Raw genomic sequence first — 27,134 nt, forward strand, 5'->3', positions numbered from 1 at the left:
TGAAAGATGTTCTGTAAAAGTTCACACCAATCCTTGAATTTAACAATATGTGTAAAATGTCTTGCTACTTAATGTTGATTTTATTGTACATGCTTACGATGTTTTAAACATTTATCCTTCTATATAAGTGTGAGAATCATGTTTTAGTCAATATGCATATGTAGACTAAAAACTAAAATTGGATGCTGTTTTAAATAAAGTGTTTTAATTGTATTAGTCTTGTTTTTATTTCATTATGATTGAATAGAACATGATATAAAAATGATGCGTGTATATGTATTTCTAGTATAATGTTTTTCTTCGTTGTGCTTGCATGAAGTCATGAAAACAAGCTAATGAACAATTAATAAATAATTATTAGGTTTATTGAATTACAAATAATTTAAAACGGGTAACTTGATCAGTAAGTCTGTATGGGCCGCCTGGGAACTGTTAAGATGAAAAAGACACTGTACACAAAATATTCCATATTTCCAAGCACTGTTATAAACGGCTAGAAAAAAGATTATTCATCAAAATGCAGCCTGCAGGGTAGTCAAATATTTACATTGATATATTACAGCCAGAAATGACATACACATTCAGTGACATGAAATCCATTCAGTTATAGCCCTCCCATTTCAGTTACCACAATCACATACAACATTTGTGCTTGAAATGACTTCATCATCATAATCAAAGAAATGAATATTAGGCACATATCCTAAAATTATTTACAAATTATATACACAGTGTACACACAATGTATTGGCAGTGCTGTTACAGAGCTACAATATTTGGCTTCCATTTATAATCCACGATGATGTTGCATAGGATCGATGACGAAATGATGAAATGGAAGCAATGGTGTAACTAAAACCCTGCAGCGCCACACCAACAGCATTTGACAAGTAAAGAAGGTGAAAACACTGAATAGCCCCATATTATGCTTTCCCATGCAAGGAAACTCACTGTCCATCCAAATAATGTTCCTTTAGAGAATCAAAGATAAAATTTTATGTACAAATAAAAGCATCCTTGCATTATAAAGCAGCAAATACAGTATATTATTAATCCAATGACTATGTGGACGTTTCTTACTCTTTCACATTAAATGCAAGATATGTACACGAAAAAGGCAAAATGGTCAATGAGGTATACTCAAACACCAGATTATGAACATTTTCTCACTGTGCTTTTGCCAAGATGTGTTGAGACGGTCTTTAAGCACCAAAGCCTTACAGATGAACTGTGCCAGTAGAGATCATATGTATTTCACATATATAAAAGCATCATTTTTCTCATACGTGTTTGAAAGTAAAACACCCATTTAACTGTATAGCAAAAACTTGAATTTCAAAATGCCTGTTGCTCCTTTTACCCACTTCCTCTTTTCTAAACCACACATATTGTACCTCTGATATGATATGATGACTGTGAGGCTGTTTAGGCAAATTCGAAGGACTAATGTGGAGCCCTGTAGTTCAATTACGAACTGTAATAAAATCAGCATTTTTCAGAAGTATAAAACATAGTGCCGTTTTTTCTTTACAAAATGGACTAAGGCACCAGATTCCATACAGCACCAAAAACAGAGCGCGATCGAGTGTAAAAAATAGATAGATAGGCTTTGTGCTACAGTAGAAGACTGGAACATGCGGTCAGCAGTTAAGGAACGGGTGGTTTCAAAAAAAATAAATGCAAGAGGGCAAACAAAAGCACGTCCCAGATGGCAAACGAGGTATTTCTCTAACCGTTACAATAAATAAGTCCAAAATCATAAGGGTAGCACCATGCTATTTCATCCGTATCCTAATTATGTAAAACATAAAACGATGGTCAGCATACGATCAAGCTGGTTTTGTAAAGTCACAAGCAAGTCCATCAACACAGGGAAAGTCAATGTCCTTTTTGAGTGATCAAAGAAAGATTTCGGCTTCGAGATGTAATTCCTCCGTTTCACCAGTAGAGGGTAAGACAAACGAGCATTGCATTGTGTGCGAAAGTTTCTCCAACAGTTAAGGTGCGGTCACATTTATCAATTTTTCTGTAGGCGAAATCCATTCATTTCGATAGGAATCCATGTTTCTCCATGCGGATTTCGCAGCCGATTCAGGTTGGTCAGTCTGTCTCATACATCACTATATTACTGACGACAGACTGCTTTTTTGTCCATGAAATTTGGCTAATGTGACCGCACTTTTAATTTTGAGGTAAAAATTAGGAAAAAAAGCACTTTCTTCTGATTTTGCTGTTGTAAAATAAGAAAAAAATAAAAATCACACTGGCAATTTACACGAGGCAGCTTGAAGTACCGTTGAGTTTTGGCGTATATATATATATTTTTTATATATATCTTTTTATATATGAAGCGTCATTCTTTATTTGGGTTACCAGCACCCGAAGATGTGATGTAATGACTTGATTTTGCTGCCTCAGCTGGCATTAGAGTCAAGGAATTAAATGGCATAACGGATCAGGCTGGATCATAGCGTGGACTCCAGCGAAGAGTCCAGGATGTCGTCATGGTGACTGTTGCTATTGGAGTCGCTGTCGTAGCTCTGCGGGCTGGAGCAGCTGGCTGCCTCTTTCAGACGCAGGAGCATGTTCATCTGTTCACACAATGCACAAAAATAACAGTCAGGCCTGATGACATAATACATGTTTAAAAAGAAACCATATGTGAAGTATAAAGAAATTACTAAATGAAGAATATACAAATTTTTCTGTGTTTTTGACTTGTAGGGGTGCATTACGAAATTTTTTGGGATTGCCGTTCAAAAGTTTGGAATCGGTAAGATCTCATGCTCATCAAAGCTCCATTTATTTGATCAAAAATACAGAAAAAATAGTGAAACATTATTATGATGTAAGATAATGTTTTTCTATTTTCATATACATAAAAATCTAATTTATTCCTGTGATTAAAGCTGAATTTTCAGCATCATTACTCCAGTAATTGTCATAATCCTTCAGAAATCATGCTAATATGTTGATTTGCTGTCAGTGTTGGAAACAGTTGTCATACTTACACACACACACACACACACACACACACATATGTATACATATATATATATATAGGAACCTGTGATAATTTTTTTTCAGTTTCTTTGGTGAATAAAAAAATAAAAACAGCTTTTATTTCAAATAGAAATCTAAATCTAACAATATACATTACCATTCACAAGTTTGGGGTCAGTAAATTGTTTTTGAAAGAAATTAACTTTTTATTCATCAAAGAATCCTGAAAAACGTATTGCTGCTTCCAAAAAATATATATATATGGCAGCTGTTGCCAACATAGATAATTATAAAAATAAATCAGCATATTAGAATGATTTCTGAAGGATCATGTGACACTTAAGACTGGAGAAATAGCTTATATAAATTCAGCTTTGTATCACAGGAACAAATAATAATTAAAGTATATTAAAATAGGATTATTGTAATAACATTTCACAATACTGTTTTTTCTGTATTTTTGATCAAATAAATGCAGCCTTGATGAGCATAAGAGAACATTCCAGAAATGTCGACACTGATCTATTTTTTTGTCATAAAAATATGGTGTTACTGATATTTTTTATAAATTTAAATAAGTGAAATAATTTAATAATAATAATAATAATAATAATAATAATAATAATATAGCTGAGACAAAATATAAATAGTAGATGAAAAATATTACTTAAAAACTTTTTAAGTTTTAAACAACATTAAAACGTAAAAAAAAACTTAAACAAAAAAAACTTAAAAAAACAAAATTAGAAATGTTGTCTTGACAACTAACTGAAATAAATAAGTTTAAGTTTATATTCATCAAATTCATGATCTCAACAAGGCATGGCAGAAAAAAAAATAGTTTTTCTACAGACTAATGTAATAAGACTGGAGTTTTCATCTTATCTGAAATCAAAAAAATTGACAAATAAGGGTGAATAAACAAGCTGAATAAATAAGCTTTTCACCGATTTATGGTTTGTTATGATATGACAATATTTGTCTGAGACACAACTATTTGAAAGTCTGGAATCTGAGGGTGCAAAAAAATCTAAATATTGAGAAAATCACCTTTAAAGTTGTCCAAAAGTTCTTAACAATGCATATTACTAATCAAAAAGTAAATTTTGATATATTTACATTGGGAAATTTACATATCTTAATAGAACATGATCTTTACTTAATATCCTAATGATTTTTTGGCATAAAAGAAAAATCAATCATTTTGACCCATACAATGTATTTTTGGCTATTGCTACAAATATACTCATGCTACTTATGACTGGCAGGGTACCTGTCAACTTTAGGGACAGTGTCATCTACTGGTCATGAGGTATGAAAAATGGCTATTTTTGCTCATAGCATTTGAAATGTATGGCTACACAAGACTAATGCTGTTATCTTTTTTTATTTCTCACCAGTGGGTCGGCATCACTGTCACTCTGAGTACTCTGTTTGTTAAGGCCCTCCCTGGAGGCGGAGTATCCATCAAAGCCCACGTCCTCTGGGCGGAGCTGCAGCAAAGCTGGCCAATCAGGGTGCTGATGTGAAGCTGCCCATGGAAAAGTTTCCAGAACCCACAGCGCAGGATCCTCCCATGCAGCTCTGCGACCGTATAGCTATAGAAATGCAAACAAATAAACAGTGAGTAAAAGATCTGTTTCTATACACTGAGAGATGCGCAGAAGGACGAAAGAACTATATTACAATGAAAACATAAAAATAAAAGATATTAGTGGCTGTGAAAAAGGTAGATTTTACTCTAAAAGATGGCAAAGGTTACCTGTAAGCCTTCTCTCACAGCCTCCAGCATGTAGGGGATGATGGAGTAATTCCACAGGTCAGTGAACCAAACGCGAGAACCATCCACATCCATCGGACACGACAGGAACAAACGTGGACCTGGAAGAGACATGAGATTCAAATTCAACACTTGTAGAGTGAATTAGTGACACTTGGAATGGCCTGTTAATATGTGACCCTGGACCACAAAACCAGTCTTAATTAGCACAGGTATGTTTATAGCAAAAGCCAAAAATACATTGTATGGGTCAAAATTATCAGGATATTAAGTAAAGATCATGTTCCATGAAGATATTTTGTGAATTTCCTACTGTAAATATATCAAAACTTAATTTTTGATTAGTAATATACATTGCTAAGAACTTCATTTGGACAACTTCTTTTGATTTTCTCAATATTTTTTTTGCAACTTCAGATTCTAGATTTTCTAATAGTTGTATCTCGGCCAAATATTGTCCTATCCTAACAAACCATACATCAATGGAAAGCATATTTATACATCAGATTTCAGATGATGTATCAATCTCAATTTAAAAAAATTGACCCTTATGACTGGTTTTGTGGTCCAGGGTCACGTATTTGGTTTCTGTATGGTGGCTTATGGTCACATATGGTCGTACCAATGGTCACATCAGAGGAGCTGTGGGCCTCTAGGAAGCGGTTGAGGTGGTGCCAGACCTGAGGGATCCAGTCTATGATCTTCACTAGCTCTGGGTTACGTGTTCGGCTGCCGATCTCGGTCTCAATCAGCTTCCTCCTCAGAAACCGGCCCAGGAAACCTTTTACCGGCTCCATGTGATTAGCACACAGCACCCATCTGGGATGGAAATCACATGTCAGCATCTCATATATATATATATATATATATATATACATACACATATACACACACAATTTCAATTCCACCCCAACCAAAACAAAACAAAATAAATAAAATATAAAGAAAGAAAGAAAGAAGGGAAGGTAAAAAAAAACAAAAAAAAAAACTTGCTGCCAGCAACAGTGCAATGGCGCCATCTGGTGGTCACTCTGCAGCAGTTTTCCCATTAAAGTCTTATTTTAGTGTAAATTCAAGAAAAGAGAGAAGTTTTGTACCTGAAGTTATGATGAAGCTGCAGGTTTGGAGCAGAGGATGTCGCCTGACTCATTGTACCGATTATATATGGGCTGCAAATACAGAGAGACAAAATAAAACCATTAATTGTACACACACATTTCTTTTTTCATTTATGCTTTTGTTACACTGACTATAGAGTGACATTGTGCTTTTTTTAATACAAATTCTACAAATATACACTTTGATCAAAAGGTTGGGGTTGGTAAGATTTTTAATGCTTTTTAAAGTCACTTAAGGTCACAAAGTCTGCTTTATCACATTTGAAAATAACTGTTTTCTACTTTAATACATTTTAAAATGTAATTTATTCCAGTGACGCAAAGCTGAATTTTCAGAATCATTACTCCAGTCTTCAGTGTCACATGATCCTTTAGAAATCATTCTAATATGCTGATTTACTGCTCAATAAATATTTCTTATTATCAATGTTAAAACAGTTGCGCTGTTTAATGTGGAAAAGCAAAATAGAAATCTTTTGAGACATTAAAAATGTCTTCACTGTCACTTTTGATCAATTTAATGTGTCTCCACTGAATAAAAGTGTTCATTTCTTTCAGAAAAAAATCATACTGGCTTCAAACATTTGAACATGTATTTAAAAAAATAAAAAGGCAGATTCACCAGCGTTGGTATTTGCAGTTAAGCAAGCCATTGAAGATCTCTCCCAGTGAGCTGATGTGATGAAGGTTGTCCAGAATGAGCACAAGAGGGGCTTCGGTCTCCTGTCCATCAGCACTGCACTGCTCCACTATATTTGCTAAGTACTGACGCAACTCCTAGCAAATAAACACATAAATATTTACTTTCTAATGTACAAATATTTCTAGACTTCAGCTCATATCTTGTCAGCTAATCATTTTTCTTTTATGTTTTGGAGATAAAAATGGATCTTCCTTGCTCTTTTGACAGAAATGTTATATAAACTAGAGTTTAGATCAATTCTAACCTTGCTGGATTTATGGTCGACATTGAAGGTGACGATGTTGCTCTCGTTGGGAAGTTTGCCCTCTCGCAGCGCCAAATGCTCTGCCAGTCTGTGGGCCAGGTAGGATTTGCCAGTGCCACTGGGGCCTGAAAGGATGATCCTGCGATGTTCCTGGAGCAAAGACACGTAGCGCTGGAGCATGGGTTTGGGAATCAACGACTCGAATACCAGAGAATCCTCGGACTGAGAGTTTACACCTGAAATGAGAGAAACACACAAAGTGTTAACAACAACTGAAATACGGAACCAAAACGATGATAACAAATACAACTTTTTGATTGTGTGAACCTTTCAGTGAGATGTTGATTGTGTCATTCTCTCCAACAAGGTATCCACAGGGCAGGAGTTCAGGTGTGTCTGCTCCGCTGGACCGGATCACATCTCCAATACGATAACCCTCCACACTGTCTGAACCCAGACCCAGATGACTGACCGGATCAACATGCCTGATGTACTCCTACAGACAGACGATTAGTTAATTAAATCCAACAAGTATCCACTAATTTGTAAATATACATGCATTTTTAGGATAGTTGCCTTCTGTTATATAGCAAACATCACTAAAGTCAAATAATTTGCATGTGTCTGGCAAAAAACATCCATGTCATATTTCACCCTAAAAGAATTATCAATCGTTTTTTTTCCCCATTCATTTTTAACATTATTTTTTACAACAGTTAAGGGCATTTCCTCCACTACAAGAAGCTGTCAGCAGCCTACTGTAACACAAACAAATCACATTAATATTACTTTTAAAAAAAAATACATATTTAAATTGTAAAATACATTTAGTACTATTGTAAGTGTAATAATGGTGGTATCTGTTGTACTGATTTTATGCATATTTAAATATAAAAATACTGTGTATTCACAAAAACAGCTTAATTTAAATTAAGCAAAATATCTTTTCTTTCTTTCTTTCTTTCTTTCTTTCTTTCTTTCTTTTTTCTTTCTTTCTTTCTTTCCTTCCTTTTAATTCACTTCTGGAGTAAAATATGACCTGAACATTGTTTCATGAGCTTCACCTGTCTTACAAGTTGCTTTCGTGTGGTTGGATAATACTGTGTGTTCATGCTGATCTTTAAGAAATAAAACTAAAGTGCCTTTCGCAAACCACTTAATGTTAAATACCTTGATTAAAAAGTTTATCTTAAGTAAAATTCTGCCATGCGGAAAATGTGGACGAAAATGTGGAATCCAGTCATAAAAATGGAATTTACAGTTTAACGCGGAATGTCACGGAATTTGTAAAAGTTTGGATGAGTTGATCAAAAGTATGTCATTACACTTTTATCAGATTGCGATATTAGCTAATATTTGTAAACATTAAGCCACAAAATGACTGTTTAAACCTTTGTGAACCTTTCAGTGAGATGTTGATTGTGTCATTACACATTACACTTTTATCAGATTGCGATATTAGCTAATATTTGTAAAAATTAAGCCACAAAATGACTGTTTAAACTTCTGTGAACCTTTCAGTGAGATGTTGATTGTGTCATTCTCTCCAACAAGGTATCCACAGGGCAGGAGTATGAATTCTGAATTCTGAATTTAAATATGAATTCTGTGTCTCGGTGTTAATGAACAGCACTAGCAGTTTTGTTTACTACTCGTACTGAAGCGTGTGACATTTGATATTATCGTCTGCCGTCTCACTAAATGAAGACATAAATACATGAACAACTCTGAGAATCACTTCATGAGCATTTTACCGTTTCATGTGAGTCAAACTATCGTCATATCATATACACAGAAATGTAAAGGTATTCATGGCAAACCGTGAAAATAAAAGTTCGGTTTAACATGAAGCCATTGTGGCAGAAATACATTACTATTGTTCAGCAAAATGTACATACATACATACTACTACTACTACTACTACAAACCTTATTTTTAAGGAATAATCATATATTTCGTCAATGTTTCAAGTGTAATAGTAAATCCCCTTTATTTGCCAAAAAATAAAACTTGTTTAATTTTCATTAATTAAAAGATAAATGAAATTAATGCTTTATGCCTTCATTTGATGACCAGAAAAATGCAAATACACAAAACAGAATTTCTGAGAAAAATAAACATTTCACAAGACTATTGTAAGAACAAATTAAGCTTGTTTTTATGCATTTAAATAATTAGACATGCTAGAACACATATAACAATAAAACATTTTAATAGGGCCCTAAATTTTTATTCAACTTTTAAAAAGTGATGTTAAATTGTTTAAGTTTCATGATTTTAATTGATTAGACATGCTTTTTGATTAATAAAATTTAATTTAACCACTAAAAAGGAGTCCAGAAAACGGAAAAAATGGAATTTGGAAAAAAATAAAACGGATTTCATAAAGCCCTATATAGAGAGACTTTGTAACAAATCAGGGACCCAAAAACAACAAAAATCATTAAAATAGTTTAATGAACCACTAATGTTTCTGAATGCAAACTACTCATCATCCACAGTAATGTGTATAAATTTACCTTGAATAAACGCCGTACAACCCCATCAAGAACATCCCACTTGGTTTTTCCACTGACACCAATGCAGCCAATCAGGAAGTCTCGAGTCCTGCAGTCCTGTGGGAGACAGAAGACACATCATTAAAGCAAAACTCTCTCAAGCGGGGCATTTTTAAAAATTCTCCTCCAAAGAAAGGCGGAAGAACTGACCTCTTTCCATGTGATGTCCTCTTGAAGACTGACAACTATTTTCACATGTCTGCTTTCTTTACGAGAGCTTCCGTCTCCACCAGTGTCATCCAACAACATGTCTAAAAGAAGACATACTAGATCTGTAATGCACTTTCATGATTTTTCCTTGCATGCAGCTACAAAACAAACTTTAGGGAAAAAAAGAACAAAAAATAACATGCATGCTCATACCGAAGCTGGTGGACTCTGTGAGGTTGAGGCTGTGGTGAGACAGGCCAGGCGTTGGGGTCGGTGTTGGGTTATAGACGGACACTTGAGAGGACGCCCTGCTCCCACTGGCTTGGCTTTCCAACTTAAGACGATCATTTTCTGTTTTTAACTTCTCGATCTCCACCTGTCAGACCACCCACATGGTGATAAAATATGTAATCTTGCTCTCTTCTACTGTAAGATACTAAAAAACACTGTTGCAAAATAAACTAATTGATCCAATAAATCTGATTCATGGGACTGCAAGAAGGTAACGCGAAGGTCAATCTCACACCTGCATGCGGTTCATAGCCTCCCGCAGCTGGTCCAGCTGGTGGGCGGAGCTTAGGGCTTCCAGTCGAATGTCCGTCAACTTCATCTCCTTCTCTCGCAGCTCATTACGCAGCTGCATCACAGTCTCCGCCTCCCCATCCAGACAGTCTGACAGTCTAAATGACAACATACATGCCAATCAGATGAAAAGAGCACTTAGATATTAACAAAACACAATGTCCTGTCCTCCTAAATCCATATTTCCTAGTAATATCGAACTATAGAGCTGTTATATAACACAAAAATACTCACATTGAGCTTGAGTGTGTGTTGCGGAGCAGCAGTGCTGAGGAGCCTGAGCCATTGTGAGGGAGTTTGGGAGAGGATGGGAGAGAGGAATCCGTCATCTCCTCAATGTCTGAGTGGGACGAAGCTGATTTGGGTGATTTCTTCTTACTGAAGGCCTGTTTGAAGGAGCTCCGCAGCTACAATGACAACAGAGAGAACAAAGAAGATCATGAAGCTGAGAGTTTCTCAAAAAATGATGAGGCAGCACTTAAAGATGTGCAGGAGAAGCAGTACAGAGCAGACACGGGAGTAAAACAGCAAGGGAGAAACAAATATACGTAAAATAAAAAGGCAGGGTTCAGCATCATCCATATCAAAGACTGAGGATAAATCAGCCTTTTTATTAGTTGTTTTATGTATAGATTTTAATGTACTGAGCTTTTGAACTTTAATTTTAGTCATTTTTTTGAACAGTGTTTACAATACAATTGCATTAATTTCTCTGCAGTTGCAAAACTATTAAGTCAAAAAAAAGTGAAACAAAACACTAAACCCAAATTAAGACATTCATAATCAGGAAGTTTAAAATAAAAGAAAAAAATAAACATTCATAAAGTTATAAAATTAAAAAAAAATCTAAATAAGAAGTGTATAATCACAAGGTTTATTATCAATAATTGTAAAATCACAAAAAAAAAAACTGTAAATACAATACAATAAAATTTGAAATAAAAAATGCATTTTTCTAAAACAAAAAAGCTCAGAATCAAAATATTTTTTAATATAAAATCAAATGAGGTTCATAATGAAAAAGTTTATAATCAGCAAATGTAAAATCAAGTATTAAAATAAATCAAAACAAATAATATTATTATCAAGAATTTTAAAAGCTAAAAAGTGTTTCACAATCAATCAGAAAGTTCAAAATCAAGAACTCATGATCCCATTGACTTACAGGTCATATAAAATTTTTGCAGGCTTTAATAAATATCAGCTTAATTGTATACATAAACATAAATAAACAAAATGACATTAATCACTGTAAGACATTATTTCTAATAGGCGGGCAGAAGGGAAAAAAGGGAAAAGGGGATCAGAAGGACAGCATAAGGAAAAGAAAGAGCAGGCTGAGGAGCAATACATCTAAGGGTTAGAAGGGTTAGTGGTGTAATGCGGAGTGAAGCTGGGTTAACCAAAGACAGGTGTGCAGGATTCTCTGAACACACACTCTTACCTCATACACCTGCCATATGAAGCGACAGCACAGCGAAAAACAGAGAGACACAGAAAAGCACATTCAGCCGTGTGTGTTTGTGTCCTGCACAGGGGTCTGAAGCACAGGCTGCATGACACTAAATCACTGTCAGATCACTGTCTACAACGTCTACCACTAAATCAGCAGGAATAACTAGTAAGTTGAGAGTTTCACCATCTTTCACTTAAAGACCCCTCAAAACCAACACAAACCCCTATACGTCCATCAGGATCAGTGCACACGCAATAACACAAATCGACTGCAGGAACAGGGACCTAGTTAACCTGGTTACCATTCTCCAAAACACTACATAACCAGATGGACAATCAGGTCTGTTTTTTGCTAACAGGGCACTGATGCACCTATTCAAAGCTAAATCACTAATTTAAACACAATTAAACTCAGTCTAAGAATAATTATTACCAAAAAAAAAAAAAAAAACATCACAAAATGGGACACTAAACATTTAAACACTCAAATTGCTGGTGTACACTACCATTTAAAAGTTTGGGGTTGGTAAGATTTTTTGAAAGAAGTCTCAGGCTCACCAGCGCTGCATTTATTTGATCAAAAGCACAGTAAAGCCAGTAATAGCGTGAAATATTGCAATTTTAAATAATTGCTTTCTATTTGAATATATTTTAAAATGTAATTTATTCCTGTGATGCAAAGCTGAGTTTTCAGCATCATCACTCTAGTCAGTGTCATATGATCCCCTTCAGAAATAATTCTAATAAGATGATTTATTTTTTCTGCTTTTCTTATTATTATCACTGTTGAAAACAGTTATACTGCCTAATATTTTCGTGGAAAACATTATACATTTATTTCAGGATTCTTTAAATAATAGACAACTCAAATGCACAGCATTTATTTGAAATACAATTTTTTTTTAACATTGTAAATGTCATCCTTGATAAAATTAATGCATCCTTGCGAAATAAAATTATTGATTTCTTTCATTCTGACCCCAAACTTCTGAACAGAAGTATATGTTCATCTACAAGGACTACAAGCCTACCAGATATAACAAATATAACAGGATGACTGTTGTCATTATTATTTAACATACATATTCATATTCATATTCATCATCTGACATGTCACCTCCAGCACAGGTCACCAGCTACAGCGAGCATGATGCATCAAAACAGGAAGTACAATATTAAACGCTATGTGAATAGTAAACTAACTTCCACTACAAAAACTCTGTTTTCTGATATCACGCTTGATGTTTTGTTAGTAGTATTTATTCATATTAAAAGTTTTAGCAACCTCAGACAAAAACATAAAAGACAAATGTTAGACACAAATAGAAGGCAGAATGAAGAAACAAAGGTTTACAATGGTTAAATATTTCTTTAAAGCGATAGTTCACCCAAAAATGACAATTCTTTTATCATTTACTCAGCCTTAAGTTGTTCCAAACCTCTATGAGCTTTTTTTTCTGTTGAACATAAAAGTAGATATTTTGAAGAATATGGGTAACCAAACATCTGATGCTCCCCTGTAACTTCCATATTACAGAAAAGCAAAAAAAATACTATGGAAGTCAACAGGAACTAGAAACTATGTATTTTAAAATATCTTCTTTAATGCTCAGCAGAAGAAAGTAACTCATACAGGTTTGAAACAACTTCAGGGTGAGTAAATGATGACAGAATTGCCATTTTGGGTGAACTGTCCTTTTAAATGTTGAGAGTGTACTCACCCAGTTCTTCTTCTTCTTTTTGCTGCTGGAGTCGGGGTTGTCCATGTTGGAGCCCAGACTGGAGTGGCTGGTGGCGCTGGTGATGCTGGAGACGCTGTCAGATGAGTGCTGTCTGCGCATACGCAGATCCGGCTGCGCTCCCGGGCCTGAACCATTATTACCTGAAAAATAGACAGAGATTTTAATTCACATCAAATGTGCCTTTTAGTGTTCAAACTACAAAACTAAACAATACAGTCCAATATTTCGACCAATCACAATACAACAGTGTCTGAAAAGTACAGAATGCTCAAACTACAGAAATGTAATTCTACATGTTAAAGGAAAAGACAGATGAAATAGTTGGAAATTAAACATCATAGATTTCAAATATGTGACCCTGACCAGTCTTAAGTAGCACAAGTATATTTGTAGCAATAGCCCAAAATACATTGCATGGGTCAAAATGATTGATTTTGTAAATTTCTTACTGTAATTATATTAAAAACTTAATTTTTGATTAGTAATATGCACTGCTAAAAGCTTCATTTTGGACAACTTTAAAGACGATTTTCTTAATATTTAGATTTCTTAATATTTATATTTTTTACACCCTCAGATTTCAGATTTTTAAATAGTTGTATCTCAGCCAAATATTGTTCTATCCAAACAAACCATACATCAATGGAAAGTTTTTTTATTCAGCTTTCAGATCTCAATTAAAACTCTTGATTTATGTTCTTTTCCTCACCTGTGCGTTCACTCTTGCAGGTGAGTTCTGGAGTGTTGATAACGCCGTTGATGGCCGCTTGAGCCACTGCGTTTTGCTTCTTTAGCAGCTCAATGGTTTTCCTCAACTCGTTCAGCTCAGAGTCCTAGCACAAATATATATTTAAGCAATGCATCTACAAAATCAAGCTCTGTTGAAGTTTATTAATGCACAAGTGTGATAAATTCAAATGAAAGTGTGTTGATCTTTACTTTCTGCTCTGCGGTCATGGTGAGGCTCTTGAGTCGGATGGTCATGTTGCCCAAACTCTGCTCAAACGCTGCCACCAGGTGGGCCTAAAAAGAAGAACAGGTAAAATAAGGAAAAAGGGTTCATTCAAGTTCAAAATGATGTTTTTTGCATGCATGCATCATAGCTGAACCATATTACACTAAAATACACAGATATTGTGCAATCTGCCTTCAAGGAGGTTCAATTAAATATCAAAGCAAAGCTTTCAGCTGGAAATGATAAGAACAGTCACAAACGCATTCGTTCAAAGTTGCATGAACTGCATGACCTGGGTGGGATCTGCATGGTTATTGAAACGTTAAATAGAAACAGCAAACCTTAAATCTTCCATTTATTCCCAAAATTCCATTCCATTTGAATTATTCTGCATAGTCTTGTAGTATATTATAATTTAGTCTTGTAAGTTTTATAAATATTCAGTGGCCCTCAATAGCATTTATTTTTAATTTGTGACTTTATATCCCACAAAGCGAATTAATATGACTTTTGACTGGCAGCTGCAACTTTATTTCTCACAACTGTGACTTTATATCTCACAATCATGACTTGTTCCTGTATATATGCAGGGTTTTTTCTTATAATTGCAAATAATATACCTCAAAATAACTATTTTGTTTAAAGCCGCATGAACTGCATGACCCGGGAGCTGCCTGGATATTGAAATGTTCAACTGAAGCGGCAAAGCTTAAACTTTCTAAACACTCTTTACCGTTTAACAAACACTTAGACGTGCAATCTAAACTTTGGCCCGTATCCCAGACCTGCATGCGGCAACAGAAACTTACTTTACCCTTTCGTTACAGTTCACCTTTTTATATAAATCTAATGTTCCCTATAGGAATGAAAACAATTACAAACTTATATCTTTCAACTGTTTCTCCCAAACTGCAATGACAATAAATGGAGATCAAATGGAGACTTTTTCCTCAAGTCAACCTGAATATTTACACACACATTCTCTAAAATTTCAAAAGTGGTCTCAACAGTGACTTAAATTGTGCTTAGATAAAAAAAAATGAAAGTCAAAGTTAAAACATTCAAAGCTAATAATTCGCAACTAGGATAAAGCAACTATTTTCTTTTGGGTCATCGCCTCACCTCACATCCAAGAGGGTCTTGGGAGCGGTCAATTGTCTTTGTAAAGCCTCCCTGCCTATATTTTTCTTCCTGAGAGGGAGCGTGCTTCTCTGAGCACCCATGGGAAGGGTAGCGGTTCAAAGGGAGCCACTTCAGAGCGTCGTTCCCGTCAGAACAAACATCACTAGAGCTCTTCTGCTGTTCCATAGATAGCTCAGATTCTGATAACTAAATTACAGTGATATATTAAGAAGCACACAAGCTCCTCCTAACGCTGATAACTGAGACAGACAAAGCAATGAAGCTGCCTGGGGCCTTGACATGTTTTGACGTCTCAAGGGCCGTGTTGTATTTTTATTTTTTTTTAACATTCTTTTTCTTTCTATTTGGATATTTCTCACTGTTCTTTAGCTGAACACCCACTAAAGTGTTTTGTCAAACCAAAACAATGATCTATATATGTCTTACACACATTTTGACATTGTTTGAACTTGTACAAGTTGACAAGTTCATTGTGTACTACACGTCAGAAACCATTACGCACAAGCCTAAAATGGAAGAAATTACAAACAATGCAGCAAAAATGGAAAATCTTGTTTTAAAACTTCTCCTTTGTTAGTATCTCTTAAAAAATCTTGTCTAGTTTGTACTTACAAGACTGGATTCCTTTGCCTTAGGCATAAGATGCATGTCTTTATGATTTACACATGCATTTATCTTTAAAAGGACACATCAAAAACACTGAACATGGTCTGTACTCCCCTTTGTCTACAGCCATAAATCATCAAATCAAACACAGCCCATTTCTCTTGGAAATGGCACGGATCTGTTCTGACTTGAATTACTCTGCTTAGTCACACAGTGTATTATAATTTAGTATAATTTTATACACAGTGGTGCTCAATAGTATTTTTCATAATTGTGACTTTGTCATAAAGTGACTACTTCTATCTCTCAGTTGCATAACTGTGAATATTTCTCATAAATGTTATCATTTCACAATGATTTTACAGTTGAGATCAAAAGTTTACACCCCCCTTTCAGAATGATTAAAAATGTTCATTATTTTACCAAAATAAGAGGGATCATACAAAATCCATGTTATTTGTTATTGAACAAAATACAACCCTATTCCAAAGTTTACATATGCTTGATTCTTAATACTGTGTTTTTACCTGAATGATCCAGAGCTGTTTTTTTTGTTCAGTGATAGTTATTCATGAGTCACTTGTTTGTCTTAAAAAACAGTTAAAAAAAAAATCCTTCAGGTCCCACAAATTCTTTGATTTTCCTTTGGTTTTTTTATTTGAACCCTTTCCAACAATGACTGTAGGATTTTGAGATCCATCTTTTCACACTGAGGACAACTGAGGGACTCATATGCAACTATTACAGAAGGTTCAAACACTCACTGATGCTTCAGAATGAAAAATGAAGCATTAAGAGCAGGGGAGTGAAAACTTTTGAACAGAATGGAGATGTGTAGCCTACATTTTCTTATTTTGCCTAAATATCATATTTTTTTCATTTAGTACTGCCCTTCAGAGGCTACAAAAGATAGTTGGATGTTTCCCAGAAGACAAAATAAGTTAAATATACCCATGAACAACTATCACTAAACAAACAAAAAAAAAACACAGCTGTGGATGTGTAATTTTTTTTCTCATGGACTATATGTAAACATTTTTTATATGAAATATTGTATTAAGTCAGTACTAAATAAACAATAACATACATTTTGTATGATCCCTCTTATTTTGGTTAAAAAAAACAACAACATTTTTAATGATTCTGAAAGGGGGATGTAAACTTTTGACCTCAACTGTACTTCTTACAATTATAGCTTTTTTAATAAATGCGACTTTTATACTATACTTTAAAACGATTTCCATTTTTCACAAATGTAATTTTTTATCTCACAGTATGACTTCATATCTCACAATTTTATAGGTCAAAATTCGGATTATTTCTCACAGTTTTCATTTTGTATTTGTTAGTATGACTACACATCTTAAAACTGTGATTTTCTCTTTTATGTCTCAAATCACAACTACTTCTCACAATTGTATTTTAATTTCACAACTGTTTCTTTTACTGACAATTTCTGATACAAACTCTGAAAATTCTCAAGTTTGCAGCCATTTCTCAGAACTCTAATTCATATTTCAAAATAGTCACTTTTTCATCATAATCGCCACTTTATGCCTCAAAATTGTAACTATTTCTTGCAATAGCTGCTACATTTCACATTTATAACTCAACATCTCATGCTGTGACTTTATTTTTAGTAACTGCAACTATATCATATAGTAGAGTGATCTCTAAAAACAGGTTTCATTTTTTAACTTAACAGGTTTAACTGCATGGGTAAGTATATGTTAAGTGTAGGAAAAAGTTTTACAATAGCAAGTATTGCCTAAGACGTAGTGCTATTGTATGGTAAGATAACGACTGATGGAAACTACAATGAGGTCATGATCAACGCTGATATTAATCAACTACACAACCCACACAGGCGTCACCAGGATTACAGCAACACCATTTATATAATGCCTCAGGATGACAACTGACACTAGACACAGAATTGAGAATTAATTATGCCCTGTAGATACAATAAAGAATAAAGAGCCGTTTCAGAACTATGCATCTGTGTCCACCTACATTGGCACTGAGTTGCGTTGTCAGGGCGGACACCTTTTCCTGGGAGGCGTCCAGTTCGCGACGCAGCTTGCGGATCTAGAGAGGAAAAAATGCAGAAGTGAAACGGGTTGAAAGTGCAGATGAAAACAAGAGGAAAAGGAAGCACACACAAGGGATCCAGGTGTGTTGTGGAAAGAGAACTTTGTGATTTGGTATCAAAGGGGGGAAACAGTTCGCAGGTGTATGTACAGAATAGAGGTGTGTTGCACAGGTGGATGTAAAGATCACAGAGACGTGCGGCGAAATGAGAGCCGACCGTGAATCCGCCCACAGTTTGTGTTCACAACAGGTCAATGGTGGTGAATAAACACGCTACAGGTGACTGCAGTGCGGTTCACAGGTATGTGGGGGGCCGCGTGCGTGTTGTTTTTGCCAAAAAAAGAAAAACATGTCCTCACCTCTGATTGTGATTTTTCCTCCGTCTGTTAAAACAAAAAGACAGAGTAGTTACTGACATGCTTAAATGGGGTATTTGCACAGCTTTTCTTGTTTAACAGTTGAAAAATGAGCTGCTTTCCCTCCTGAGGGGATAAAATGAACACCAGAGACAGCAACACACACCTGAAAGTGAACAGAATGATAACCCTAAAGCTCTAGAAAGGGACTTTTCATTTTCCTGTGATTTATGAGTTCATCGCTACTGGAACACTAGCAGACAAGCGGGAAGTTGGAAACATTTGAATATGAATATGAACACATCGGTTTGCTGGGAAGTTGGTAACTATAAACTATAACGGGAATCACCCAGAAGCACTGATAACAAACACATACGTCAACAGCTTAATTTAAATACACAAGTGAGAGAGCACTAATAAAAATGCTTCTTTAATTTAATACACATTTTATTTTACAATATATTATCAGCATAATAATTTGAGTGAAAAACTCTTGAAATATTCTGGAAAAATTCTGCTTGTTCTTCAGTGGAAGAAAAAACATCTGACTTATTGCACAAAAGAGTTAAAACTGTCAATTTAGCTTATTTACATAGCAATCTAGAAATAATGTACAATAATAAATAATTATGATTTATTTTATATCATAAGATTTCATCATTCTGCTTTCATGAATACAGATTTTGAAATCTTTTGGTGAATAAGCATGCTTGCTGACAAATGAGTACTCTAGACAACAATAGCACACTGGAGTCTTTGTATGTCTTCTGGCAAACATACATGTAATTACACCCTCTTTAATGATTTTCTTTGCCGTTGACACCTGTTCGACAGCTAGACTGACAGCGACATTAAAATAGCAGCATTGTCTGTTCGTCACAGCATCGTATGACATGTGGGACAAACCCAGTGGTGTCTAGCTAGTTTCGGTTTAATCAAATCTTGCTTTTGGAAATGTGTTTGATCATACAGACTCAACACGGTGGTTTTTTTCAATGCAACTCTAATCAGAAGAGCTTTGTTTGAATTCTCTGAGCTTTTGTTGTCTCTGAGACTGAAGATTATCCAGGCTATTATATCTGGCTTTTGATGAACGTTCAGTACTGTGTGGTACAGAATGAATCTGTACTTTCAAAAGCACCACAGAGTATTTCATGTTCGGGTCAAAGAGACACTATGTTTCTGCATGACAGCTGTTACCCACATACACAAACAAACACACCTTACAGCCTCCAACTTCAGAGAAATTACTTGAGAATAATTAATACAGATTGCAGAGTCAGTTAGTTAAATCCAACAAGATATACTTTTCAAGTCAGTACAGAGCATTAGTTTCTTTTTTACTGTCACTTAACTAAGTATGAATGAATTTTAAAGAACAAAAGTAAAACTAAGGTTCCTACCGTGTAACCCCAAGAAGTCACACCTCTCCCCATAGAGAGAGTCGCCATCATCATGATTTTCCACTCTTTATAATTTAGTAAATCTGACCCTTTCTGAACAAATCTCTACTACCCAACTACCTCCTCTCTTCCTTCAGTCAACTGAAGACTCACTACACGTGTACCTGTTTTTAAAATACCTCTGCAGGTAAGTAGAGCCGCCCATTTGGAGGTGTGGTGCACTCACTTTATCCTAAACAAGCACTGGATGAAAAGTACACTTACACTATAATGGATACTACAATATTAATGCTATAATATAATCTATCTATCTATCTATCTATCTATCTATGTACATTGTACAACAATTTGGCAAAACTTGGTGTTCAGATTGTATGATTTGGAATTCTCATGTTGTATCATGGAAGTTTGTATGAAACAACGAAAGTAAAAATGATTTTAAAACAAATAAAATATATACATATATTTTTAATAAAACAAGTTTTAACAGAAACTTAAGAAGGGACTGAAAACTTACGGTTGAATAGACAGAAGAGGTGCTGGACACCAGCGAGAGAGACGATCCATGAACTAAAGGGAGAAACACAAATGCATGGTAATTAAGAAACTGTTCTAATTTTGGGATGTAACAGACTGTTGCTAGGCAACATAACAAAAAGCAAGCACATCACATGCTGCACAGAAAATCAGTGTATTAATCAGTGTACACACTAAAATTACTACTTTATGCAAGTAGTAAATTCAAAAGCACACAGAAATGATTACACTGAATGTTCGTTTTTCAAAACATCTAAATGCAACGTTAACCCCCGGCTAACTTACCCAGACAAACAAACACAGACAAAAGCATCAACCCACACACACTGTGTCTAACAACCAAACCTCTAATTAAACTTTCACCTGCCCCGACAAGATGTGACTCATCAGAGGTAATAACAGACAGTAACGCTGATCGTGACTGCGAGTTCAGGGGTGTGACTTCAAATCATTTCCCAAACAAATCACAGACACCAGCCCAACCACAGGTCGCCTGGCACTTCCTCATGATGCCATATCTGCCCTAAGGAAAAGCCAAAAGGCTGGCTGGGCGTGATGTGGGTGGTTATAGATGTGAGAATGAAAGAGCTGCAACGCTTATAAACTCAGCTGAGGACCACCCGGAAAACCAAAACAGAGATAATGTGTGTGTGTGTGAGGGATGAGGTGGATGGTTTAGAGAAAGAGAAATTTATTATGTCTTTTACACCTTATTACCTACATGAGTTTGTTTTGGAAAGGCATAGCCCTACACACCCAAAAAACATAGTACACCATACTTTGAAATAAACTATGGTACTGAACGATTATGATTACTATATAGTTCTAATGTAAGCATAATTTAATTCTATGTAAACATACCTGACCAGTAAAGCACTGGTCAAGATACGTTTAAGCTAGACAGAAATATAAGCAGATGACATAACATAGCAGATGACAGACAAACAGACATAGACAGACAGACAGACAGATGGATAGATAGATGGATAGACAGATGATAGATAGATAGATAGACAGACAGACAGACAGACAGATACATGGATAGATAGATAGATAGATAGATAGATAGATAGATACAGACAGACAGACTGATAGATAGATAGACAGACAGATAGACAGATAGATAGATAGATAGATAGATAGATAGATAGATAGCTGGACAGAGAGACAGACAGGCAGACAGACAGACAGATAGATAAATAGATAGATAGATAGACAGACAGACAGATAGATAGACATAGACAGACAGAGACAGACATAAACAGACAGATAGACAGATAGATAACAGACAGACAGATAGGTATAGACAGATGTACAGACAGATAGATAGATAGATAGATAGATAGATAGATAGATAGATAGATAGATAGATAGATAGATAGATAGATAGATAGATAACAACAGACAGACAGAAAGATAGACAGATAACAACAGACAAACAGACGGACAGACAGACAGACAGACAGATAGATAGATAGATAGATAGATAGATAGATAGATAGATAGATCACTCTTGCCAGAGGCTGAGGATATGAAATGCATCTTTACTTCCTGTGTGTGGATCAATTCCTCTCTTAAACCTGTTCCCACAATCCCTCAGGGGACTTTTATAACTCTCATGTTTCAGTGTCACAGAGTTCAGTCCCCTGTCCCTGGCACACATACTGTATCATATTTTGATTCTGAAGAGAAAGTACATGGCTTTTAACCTGTATTTGGTTTCAGATGTCACAAAAGGCACAGTTGGGCAATACTGGGTTACTGTGCCGCAGGTGTCATCTTTATACTTTTCTGCAGTGGCCAGTTTGTCTTAACTGTCTCTGGCAAACATTTTCCTGCTCTTGAAGGAGAGACCCATAACAGGTAAATGGATGAACAGGTGGTCCGGGCTGAGCAGAAAATTAGACTGACTAAAAATGTAACATAAAGCTTTAGGTACATAATGATTGATGTCTGTCACTGAAGGCAGTCAAGGAGAGAAGAACAGAGATTGTTGATTTAGTCTAACGGGTGAATAGACTGAGTATAGACAGACAAGGCTTATGCTGGATTCAGCTGTCTGTGAGTTGTATTTCAGCACAGAGTTCAAGCTGACAAGCTGTTGCGGATATTTACAGTATTCTTATAAAAGAATGTCTTCTATTGTCTTAAGAACAATGAGCGAGCTGCCTACCTAGACAACATTTTTAAGTATTACACAGGTGTTACTACACTCTTCCAAAACGTAGGTCCAAAATCATGCTGCCTTCTACTGTAAGACACCTTGTTTTGGACAAATTATGAAGCACTGCAGTTATCATCTGTGAATAAAGTAATTACAGAATGCACAGCACTGAAAAAAAAAATAAAAAATCAAGATGGTTCCATATTGAAAAGCATTGACATAAATAATTCAAACTTATTATAAACTGACAATTTCACCCAGTGTTTTTTTTGTTCACGTTTGTTAGTTATTAGCTGAGCAACATACTAACATCAAACTCTTAGAATAATATGGTTTGTTATGAGTTACTTACTTTTGGGGTTCATGTTTTGGTTAGGATACTCACTTAAAAGGTAGTTGAATACATAGATAGCAGGCTGATCAAGTATCTCATATAGTTTCGTAAGAGCTAATGCAGCAGACTTAAGGATTATAACTGCATGAATCAAATTTAACATTTTCAAAGTAGAGAAGGGAATACATGAATCCACTGTCTCTTACATTTATTTTTCTCACCTTCCTCGAACCCATCTCTGAAGGATCCCGACCGGCTCATGGTGCGTGTCTTCTCATCCAGCGACATGCAGGAGTTACGCAGACGGGAATCACCATGACTGTCCAGTGGGTTGTCCTGATTGGTCAGGCTGTTGTTGCGCAGGCTGGCTAGATTAATCTGAGCACCTGTGGTGGGGCTTCCTGCAAACAACACACAATGACATTATGTAATACATACAATCATTTAAGACAAGACAAATAATAATAGTGCAAAATCAAATTATTATTTAGAGCAAAGTGATAAAGTCTAAGGTAAAGTCTATTTTTCTATTATTTCTGATACGCTGGAGTGCAAGTAATATACAGTACATTTCAGAAATATTAAAGAATCTTAACAGACTGTAAGTAGACAATGTTATATTAAGTATAACATATATATGCTTTTTACCAAGTTGAGCAAAGTTAAACCGCGTTCCAGAGGGTGACGTCAAACTGGAACCAGTGGAGAAGGGAGAGTTACTGGCTGAGTCCTGCAATCCACCCGCCGAATGTGAGCGCAGCCAATCACGTGCTTCTTCCTGACGCAGCTGTGATGAAGGGCCGTACCTGCAACAAGAGGACATTCAATCAGATACAAGCATTTAAATGTCGCTATCACAAACACTGTGATTTGAAACCTGACCAATTCGAGGGGATATAAAGTCATTTTAGTGCATATAAAATCAATGTATATATTCTAATTTCCAATATTTTCCCTGATTTTTTAAATATAATAGTATTTCATTTTAAATACGATATTTACACTACCGTTCAAACGTTTATTTGAAAGAAATGAATACATATATTCAGCAAAGAAACATTAAATTGATCAAAGGTGGCATTAAAACATTTCTATTTCAAACCAAAATATTAAGCATGTTTCTTGAGAAGCAAATCAGCATATTAGAATGATTTTCGAAGGATCATGTGACACTGAAGATTGGAGTAATGATGCTAAAAAAATCGGATTTGCCATCAGGAATAAATAACATCTTAAAATATAATTTTTTAATATAATATTTTTTACAATATTACCATCTTTACTGTATTTTTTATTAAAAAATGGGCTTAGTGAGCAAAGAGACTTTTTAAAAAACATCTCACCGACTGGTAGTGTATATGTATTGAACGGTAGTGAAAATATATTTATATGTTGTGATATATATATATTGCATTTAGAAAAAAAAAACTATATAAAAATAAATGTTTATAATGTTTATAATCTCTAACTTGCAATAACATGAGTGTAAACAGTTATATATAAAAGTTTGGGTACAAGTTTACAACGCTCATATACTGCAGACAGTAAATGCAATAAAACAACAGAAATTCAGACTCATAAAACAACAGAAATTTCCAAAAAGCTGCTAATTCACACTTAGTGCTTCATAAGGTGAAACTAACTTTGTACAAAAAGTGACAAGTGCCATGCGCTCACACCAAAACAGCAACAGAAAACAGTGCTCAAAAATTAAACACAGAAGCATGTGCGAGAGAGAGAAAAAGATGGAACAGAAAGAAGGAGAACGTGAGTGCCAGTGCATTTAATACAGTGAACAGGATCTGCATATTCCCACAATGCACCTGTACTTATCTATTCTATCACTGCAGAAATCACTGAGGGACAGATGAAATTAAACAGCGAGGGAGAAGAGGAACGTGTAGAGCCTACTCAATCATGAGGGGTTGGTCCAGACAGATAATAAGGTTTAATGAAATCATAATGGCACTATTAAAGGTGATTATCCTTTTATCTATCCTTTGACTCACCTAGAAGTCAAAAACAAAAAACGATCTTATTCTGTGCTGTCACATTAATCATAAAGCAAACAAACCATCTTTGCAATCAAAGCTCTGGCTTTGATTGAGGAAAGTTATGAATTTTACCACTAGGTGCCGCTAGAGTAGCAAGTGCCAACAAGAGTGTAAATAAAGCCTCCATGGAACCATATTCTGCATCATGTTCATGTGTTGACATGTTTCCTATTGAAACAGGAACTCCCTTTTTTTAAACAGCCAAACTAAAGTGATTCCATTTATAACCAACTGATGGACATCCCAGAATTTGCTCCTTTCATTAGGAGTTCACTAGCATATAAATGGCCTCAAAACTAAGAGACATGGACTTAAAGACAAAAAAACCCAATTTTGATCGCATGGGGTCTTTAAAACGTTAAAATTACGCAAACATAAAGACACAAAGCCATGTCATTATTAAAAAGCAGCATAAGCGGACTCAAAAGCTATCGGACATTTTACCTGTCTTGCTTCCGGGGCAATGTGTTACGGCTGAATTTAGGACTGGCAGAGGGAGAGGAGAGGGGACTTGGGGAAAGTAGAGGGGAGAGGAGAGGGTTGATAGACAAAAAGAGCATTGGAGAAGAGATGAATACACAATTAGAGACACCCCAAGAGGCTTCCACACTGCAGTATCATGTTCTTCAACTTGATAAAGTGTTGTTATTCTGAACACTGTGACAGAACGACGCGTTCAATTTAAAATAGTAAACTTAATGTTATCCTAAGTTAATTTAAAGTTTATCCAATGGATATCCATTAATATCCATGGTTTTTTAATAAACACCAACTAATTAAAGAATCAGAATCTGAATGGAAATGCGGTTATTTTCACTCCTAAAACTGTTTACTGTGTATATTAAGAATAAAGAAAAAAAGACTAAATTTAAAGTTATAAATTATAAATAATTAATCAAATTAAAAGATGGAGCATCAAATGACATAGTATAAAGTACTAAAAAAATTCTGTATTTTATGGAAACCTGTTTCCATCACTGGATAAAAAAAGGCAATAGTGACTTTTTATCTCAATTCTTAATTTTCTTGCAATTGCAAGTTTTAAAGTCAGAATTGAGAGATATAAACTCACAATTCTGAGAAATAAAGCCAGAATTGCGAGACATAAACTAGCAATTGCAAGTTAAGAAGTATGCCAGCATCCGTAATTTTTTTCCCCTCAAAACCAGATGCAAAACTAGTTTTTATCTCACAATATGACTTTATCATACAATTCTGAGAAAGAAAAAAAAACCTGAATTGCGAGTTTATATCACACAATTCTGACTATAATTCGCAAATACGAGTTTATCTCTCACAATTCTGAGAAAAAAAGTCAAAATTGCTAGTTTGTTTCTCATAATTCTGAGAAAAAAATTGTGTGAACTGTGAGTTAAAAAGTCGCAATTGCTTTTTTTTTTTATTTTTTTTTTACAATTTGTTTTTCAGTGGCAGAAACAGGCTTATTATTACCAAAGTATTTGGAATAAAGCTGAAACAAAATAAAATATAAAAATTACATAAAAATCTTAACCCTAAAACCTTTACGAAAAAATTACAAATGTTGCCTTTGCAACTATGTAAAATAAACATATTAAAGTTGACGTACTAACATTTCTTAAATGAAAAAAAAAAATTATATATATATATATTTTAATTTATATAGATATTTATATATAAAATAAAAAAGCTAATTAAAAATGTAATAAATACTATAATAGTACAAACTACTAAATAATACTGAATCGCAATCAACTTCCTGATTTGCAAACCTAACTGTATTTAATGGATAGGAATTTAACATCACATCTGAATCTAATTCAGAATTCTAAGTCGGATTTCGATTCTGATTCAGAATTCTGATTCTTTTAAACCACATACACACTGCAACTGTCACGTCTCTTTTCCTTCTGGATTCTGTACACACAGGAAATAATCATTTATAAAACGGACAGTTCCGGTCCTTGATTCTGATTGGTTGAGCTGCATTCAAAGCTGTTGTAAATTACTCTACAAACACACAGCTTTGTTTACGTTTGAGTTGCTCGGCAACCACTTTGTTACAACCACAGCTGTTTCTGAGGAACTATTAATATTATTACCCTTTATTTGCTCTGTTTTATTTTGTGAAACCTTACTACATTTATGGAATAATCGTTTTATTATAGCAATAAGCC

The 27,134-nt window shown here is 34.9% G+C and overlaps 1 protein-coding gene across 1 annotated transcript in view; it reads right to left on the reverse strand.

Moving 5' to 3' along the window:
• Positions 1–366: 366 nt before the first annotated feature.
• nav2a (neuron navigator 2a) overlaps positions 367–27,134 on the reverse strand; it is a 237,826-nt gene continuing 211,058 nt past the window's right edge. Inside the window, 22 exon segments of the mRNA XM_051114382.1 lie at positions 367–2,591; positions 4,401–4,601; positions 4,766–4,884; positions 5,406–5,602; positions 5,881–5,952; positions 6,524–6,678; positions 6,849–7,084; positions 7,176–7,344; positions 9,368–9,463; positions 9,557–9,657; positions 9,770–9,932; positions 10,083–10,236; positions 10,373–10,545; positions 13,315–13,475; positions 14,045–14,168; positions 14,275–14,358; positions 18,053–18,127; positions 18,490–18,513; positions 20,407–20,459; positions 23,131–23,325; positions 23,573–23,730; positions 25,423–25,488. Coding sequence (XP_050970339.1) covers positions 2,466–2,591; positions 4,401–4,601; positions 4,766–4,884; positions 5,406–5,602; positions 5,881–5,952; positions 6,524–6,678; positions 6,849–7,084; positions 7,176–7,344; positions 9,368–9,463; positions 9,557–9,657; positions 9,770–9,932; positions 10,083–10,236; positions 10,373–10,545; positions 13,315–13,475; positions 14,045–14,168; positions 14,275–14,358; positions 18,053–18,127; positions 18,490–18,513; positions 20,407–20,459; positions 23,131–23,325; positions 23,573–23,730; positions 25,423–25,488 — 2,902 coding nt within the window. The 3' untranslated portion in view covers positions 367–2,465.

This window comes from Labeo rohita, chromosome 7, assembly GCF_022985175.1.
Source record: "Labeo rohita strain BAU-BD-2019 chromosome 7, IGBB_LRoh.1.0, whole genome shotgun sequence".
Classification (NCBI taxonomy): domain Eukaryota; kingdom Metazoa; phylum Chordata; class Actinopteri; order Cypriniformes; family Cyprinidae; genus Labeo; species Labeo rohita.